At 41.8% G+C, this 5,846-nt stretch overlaps 1 protein-coding gene and 1 pseudogene across 1 annotated transcript; one reads left to right on the top strand and one right to left on the bottom strand.

Moving 5' to 3' along the window:
• Positions 1-317: 317 nt before the first annotated feature.
• Positions 318-436, bottom strand: LOC117165519 (5S ribosomal RNA; annotated as a pseudogene).
• A 2,920-nt stretch (positions 437-3,356) lies between these two features.
• LOC143303936 (uncharacterized) lies at positions 3,357-4,460 on the top strand. The gene is made up of 2 exons (XM_076626143.1): positions 3,357-3,485; positions 3,549-4,460. The coding sequence occupies exons 1-2, from the start codon at positions 3,357-3,359 to the stop codon at positions 4,458-4,460; spliced, it is 1,041 nt and encodes a 346-aa protein (XP_076482258.1).
• The last annotated feature ends 1,386 nt before the right edge of the window (positions 4,461-5,846 follow it).

Here is a 5,846-nt window from a genome sequence, read left to right on the forward strand (position 1 = left end):
CAGTGTGGTATTGTTCGACTATAACTTTACTTAGTCATAACTGATAGTGTAACTTTTTAATTAATTTTAAGAACACTAAATTGGTGTATTTTATTACATATTGCACTTTATAAAAGCGGAAAAAGAGTAGCAATTAATTGGAAACAATTCCAGGTAAACAATAACTGATAATTACAACAACAACAACAACAACAACAAAGAAAATGCGTCGCTAAAATCAAAAAGGGAGATCTCCCCGCGTTCGGTCACTCATCGATGTTCTCCACAGAGGAGAGATCCGATGGTTCGGATGGCTAAGTGTTAAGAAAAGTAAGAAGAGCCAACACCACACGGAGTTCCAAAGCGGTCACCCGTTTAAGTACTAACCGTGCCCAGCGCTGCTTGACTTTCGTGATCAGACGAGACCGAGTACTTTCAACGCGGTGTGAGCGTTAGCTTTAGTGATCAGTTTTGTTATTTCATGTTATCGAATAGACACAATATTTAAGAAAACATACGTGTATGTATGAGGATAAATGGTATTTTTAGACGTGCATACAGATTTATAAAATTTTTCCTGGCTTCGTTTCCCAAACAATGAATTGTGAAGTTCCGTCATGTAGATACGCGTATACTTAAAAAGTAGCGGAGTCAAGTGGACCGAACTTCATAATTGATTTTCTGGAAAACCAAGTCTTGTGTCAAAAATTGTCACTTCATCCTCGACTTATTTTTGTATAGGAAATCAGGCCCTTTCGACCTGCACCATCATAATACTCTAATTTTCTCGCCTACTTCAATTTTGAAACTATTTAGTTTCACTGGATTGCGTATAACTACCAACAGCAAAATACCAACATTCACGGACGACACGGCTGTCGTGACAACGACCATATCCAAATCCACGTCATTCCATACTACCTGACTTGACCTTTGCACATGGCCCAACGTTACATTTTCCCCATTACGTAGGGCAATTAGGATCCGCCGCCCCTTGCCCCTCAACACCAACAAACGCAACCTATAAAAATCGCAAGCATTCCACCAAGAAGAGTCTTTTTTAGTTTTGAGTTCAGTCTTGTGTACAGTTTGGCCGTGATTTGAACTTCATTGTAATATTATACTTAATCATTTTCGCGAATAAAATTATAAATTATAAAAACAAAATTATAAAATTATAAAAACACGGTCAAGTTAAGTTACTCCTTTTTTATCATAAATTTTACGTGACACTGTACCAGTCAGGTGACACTGTAGAACGGCTTCTTTGATGTCTATTATAGTAACGCGGAAAGATCGCCGACATACAGACAATGTCGGCGATAAAGCGCAAATGCCGAGAAGCAGAAAGGGTCGGAAAACTTGAATAGGGCTTCGCGGCACTCGGCAACAAAACTTTCCAACGGTATCACCGAAGCGCAAATGCCGACAGGCCTAATGAGCTACCGATATCCGTACGGTTCTTCCGCCGAATATTTGGAAGAAGGCGTAGATGGTGTGACATCAATCACATCTCAACCTACATCAGAGACAAGACATCGACCCCCGACCTTCGGACACTTTTCTACATCATAACCTACACCGAGCCCCTCTCAACATCCTCAAACCAAAACGTATATAAACCGAGGCTTCACCCAGCTCGGGCAGTTCTTGTTCTAATTGCTATTCTTGTACAACACCCTTTTTACGGTTCAGTGTTATACTATTATTATAAGTGCCAAAATTATAATAAAGTTCGATAAAAGAAAATTAATAGTTGGGTTACGCGACTCAGCTTTCTTTTCTCTTCAAACCCAAGTATCAATTTTACGTGACAATGGCAACGGTGGCGGACGCGTAACGAACGTGTGCGTAGTAGGGATATTAACGGATGACAAAAAGAAACGAAACGGATCAAGAAAACAGTTGAGTTGTAACCGAGGGCAGAGAATCGTCAGTTGGAATCGAGAGTTGTACGTAAAAAGTCGAAAGCGAGCATTGTTAATAAATATACCGTTAAACACCACAGAGTATTTCTTCGGCACCGCAACCGTTGATCCTCGGTTAGCCACCGAAGAGTCAAGAGTCGTCAATCGAGAGTCGTTATATCACACTCTGTCCCAACATTCTTAACCGCCACTCTGTTGAATTCACATAATAAACGTCTGAATTTTTCTTACCTTGCTCGTGAAACGTTTAAACCTAAGCGAAATCATTCGAACGACGCGAGGAAATGAACAGTGATTTCTTAATTTCACTACTCCCCGTGCCTTCGACGTAACACAAACACTCTAATCCAGAAACAGCAGTCATATTACTACCAGAACTTATCAGAAAAATAGAAAAATGACTGCAAGATAAAAGCAAACCCCAGTCAATTTAACCACATTACATTTACAATACGAAAACGGAAACCACCTAATATCCGATTGAATGGCACGCACATAACACAAACAAAGCAAGTTAAATACTAAGACTCCACTTAGACTCATAACTTACATGAAAGCAACATACCAAATCAATTATAGACAAAATACGGATAAGAAGGAGACAGACGTACTGGCTAACTAGTCGAAACTGTAAACTCAGCATAGAAAGTAAATTGAAAATATCCAAAACCAGGATAATAAGGTAACTAAACCAGTGTCACGACCGGCATACTTCAAATCCGACGGACTGACGATAGAGATAAAGATGTGGCGGCACTCGGCGACAATGTATATCGCTGAAGTGCCTAATGAACCATCAACATCCTAACGGTCCTTCCACCGAAGGCTCTAGAAGAAAGAGCACGTGGCAACGATCGCGGACGCCTAGCAAATGCATGGACGGTGGGGATGTTGAGGGATGACAAAAGAAAGTAATCGGATCCGATCGAAGGTAAAACCGTAAGAGTCAGTCTTAGAAAGTCACGCCTAGAGTTCGGAAGTAGATTGTAAAGTGTATTGATGTTAAAAAAAATAAAGTTTTCTTTTTTTATTTTTCACCTCAAATTCCTTTTTTTATTTTGTTATTTTACGTGACATTTTGGCGATCCTGCCAGGATAGTGAAAAGTGTTTGTTCGGAAACCAAAAGACACTCATCATCTACGGAAGATCGAATTATTTGGGACTACGGTCATCCGCAACAACAAAGTAACTATCACGAACCAAGTGAAGTAACAATAAAAGGTAAACTGAATTCCTTTGTACGTTACCGTGAAAGAAAATTTAGCTTCAGTAGCCAAGACTCGTCTTCGTCTGAAAATTATAAATCAGGGCAATAATGTCCAAGGCAAACGAATCTCAAACTTCAACCTCAACTGACCCAATGTTGCGAGCAATATGGGACAGTATTTAAAAACAGAACGAGAACATTGCCCTTTTACGAGAGGAAATGTTACGTTTGTCTATGCAAAATGACGAAGAGAACAGACACAGGACAGCAGAAATCGAGAATCTCGGGAAAACCGTCGCAGGGCTACGGACTGGGTTCGGATCCCCTGCGACCGATGAATTTGCTTCCATTATCACCGAAGACAATGAAAGTGCGTCGACAGCAATCAATCGCACCGTGAATATGGCAAAAGCACGCAAACTGTCAGGGTTAGCAGCTCCAGACACCCCACCAGTCCACCTCGACATCGAACAACCCGAGGTGGAAGAAAGAGGCTATTTTCCGCCCGCTCCTCTCCACTCTACGAGCTAAGGATGCAATACGCTACATCCCAACGCTCAACGGAGATGATGATGTAGGAGTTGAAGACTTCATCAAAGAAGTGAGAAGTATGAAGGATCGCTGTATGGAGCAAGATCTATTGCTAAAAGCAATAAAAGTGGAAAAAATCGTGGGGAAAGCAGCCCAAAGTATTCGCAACATTCCTATTGAGTGTTACAGTGATCTGTACGACGCACTGAGAAATAACTTAGCAGCACAAGTGACTTCGGATGAGTACCAAGAACAATTACGAGAGTTGAGACAGGGACGCGAGGAATCAGTGCAAAGTTTTAATATTCGGTTTAGAAGAATACTCAACCGTTTGCTGTACGCAGTAACCAATGAGTACCCACAACCACTAACACGTAAAATTATGACCGATGAAATCACGAAGAAGACTGTTCGTGTGTACCTAAAGGGACTCAGACGCGACATAGGGCGAATACTATTAAGCAGTGAACCCTTGAATCTTCCGGAAGCTGAAAAAAAGGCAGCCGATGTAGAACGCTACTTGCGAGAAGAACGACAACCTAATTGGTCATGTAATCGCTTACCTTTGGTTAGTAATCGCCCCAACAACCAGCATATGCAGGTAAGACGATCTAATGTACCATCAAAATCGCCTAACACGCCAGTAGCTGAGAAACCTGCTACACTTAACCAAGTAGGAAATAGATCACCTGCTGAACGCGCGCAGATGAAGTGCTTCAAGTGCGGAAAGCTGGGACATATTGCCAACAAGTGTCAAAATTTTCTACCACCGAGCCAGCGCGATCGACCACCCGCAAGGATTCGCAAGGATTGAGGCAGTCCAGGAATGGGACGAAATACAAGAAACAACATCGAACCAGGAGATGGACGAACCGTACGAGACATACGAGTCAACATCGCCACGGGAAGACTACTCGCAATACCTTTGTCAACCCGAACCGAAGAGCGAGTATTTCTGGTCGACACAGGAGCAGGGATAAACCTGGTGAAACGTAACAAAACTGTCAACGCGATACAAATAGGGCCTAAACAAAAATTTTCTATGGGACGAGACAAATACGAAACTAACGAATACGTAACGAAACGAATTTTTGGACAAAATAACATTTTTCCGAACAATTTCACATACCGAACAATTTCCCTATTATCGAAGACGGAATCATTGGGCTACCATGTTTAGAGAAGTATAACTATTCAATATCCAATGACAAAATTCGATTAAACGACAAAACCATTTTATTTCAGGAACCAATACATTTGAGTCCTGGAGAAAACAGAGTTCAAACAATCTATTTGGAAGGCAAACCAACTAAAGTATGTTTTATCAACACTGGTGAGCAAAACATTGAAATTTCTAGCAATATTCATCATCACTATAAATGATAGACATCATCGCTATAAATAAGAAAACAAATAAAAATAAAATTTAAAAAAAAATAAGAAAATAAAAGTATATAAAAAAATAGAATTTACCGAGAATGATGCAAAAGGCAAGGCAACGGAACCCACCTTAGAATTAACAAGAAAACCCACCATAAGAAAAATAAATCCGCAAAAAGCGGCCAAGGAAATCAACAATAGCTTAAGACTGTCCGCGCAAAAGAAGCGGAAACTCAACCCTCAACCAAACCTAGTTGCCAGGACCAAAGGATTAGAAGATATCCTAAAAAACACAAAAGAAGAGCACCTCCCCGCCCAGGACGAAAGGACTAAGGAAATCGGAAACATGAGACCCATAAAAGCTGCCTCGCCCCCAGCGATCTCAACAAAAAACAGATTTAGCTTACTAGAATCAGAACCACATCCACAATCACAGCCGGGACCAGCAAACTACCCAATATCGAGCTCAACGCCAGAGCAAATAAGACAAAAAAACCAAGTATTACGTGGCAAAATGGGAAAACACAGTCCCACCACACCGCCAAAGCAATCAACACCGCAGGGGCGACAGGCCTCATCGTACAACCCAGGAGGCCCGGCGCCACCAGCATCGCCAAGGGGGGACCGAGCACCGGACGGACGCCCCACCGGATGCTCCGCGGAGGAGCGTACGAGCACCCCTCCCACCACAAGAGATAACAGGCCGCCACCCATCAACATAATCCTACAAGACCCAAAGGACACCGTAACGCTCATAGAGAAAGTAGCGGACATTAAACAATTTCACATCAAAAGAATACACGCAGGTAAACACGCGCTC

This window comes from Bombus vancouverensis, chromosome 17, assembly GCF_051014615.1.
Source record: "Bombus vancouverensis nearcticus chromosome 17, iyBomVanc1_principal, whole genome shotgun sequence".
Taxonomy (NCBI): Eukaryota; Metazoa; Arthropoda; class Insecta; order Hymenoptera; family Apidae; genus Bombus; species Bombus vancouverensis.

Excerpts from the sequence above, each read along its gene's own strand:
- LOC143303936 (XM_076626143.1), top strand. The coding sequence starts at position 3,357 with ATGACGAAGAGAACAGACACAGGACAGCAGAAATCGAGAATCTCGGGA. Across the intron at positions 3,486-3,548 it reads TATCACCGAAGACAATGAAA|CAGCTCCAGACACCCCACCA; the intron begins GTGCGTCGACAG and ends TGTCAGGGTTAG.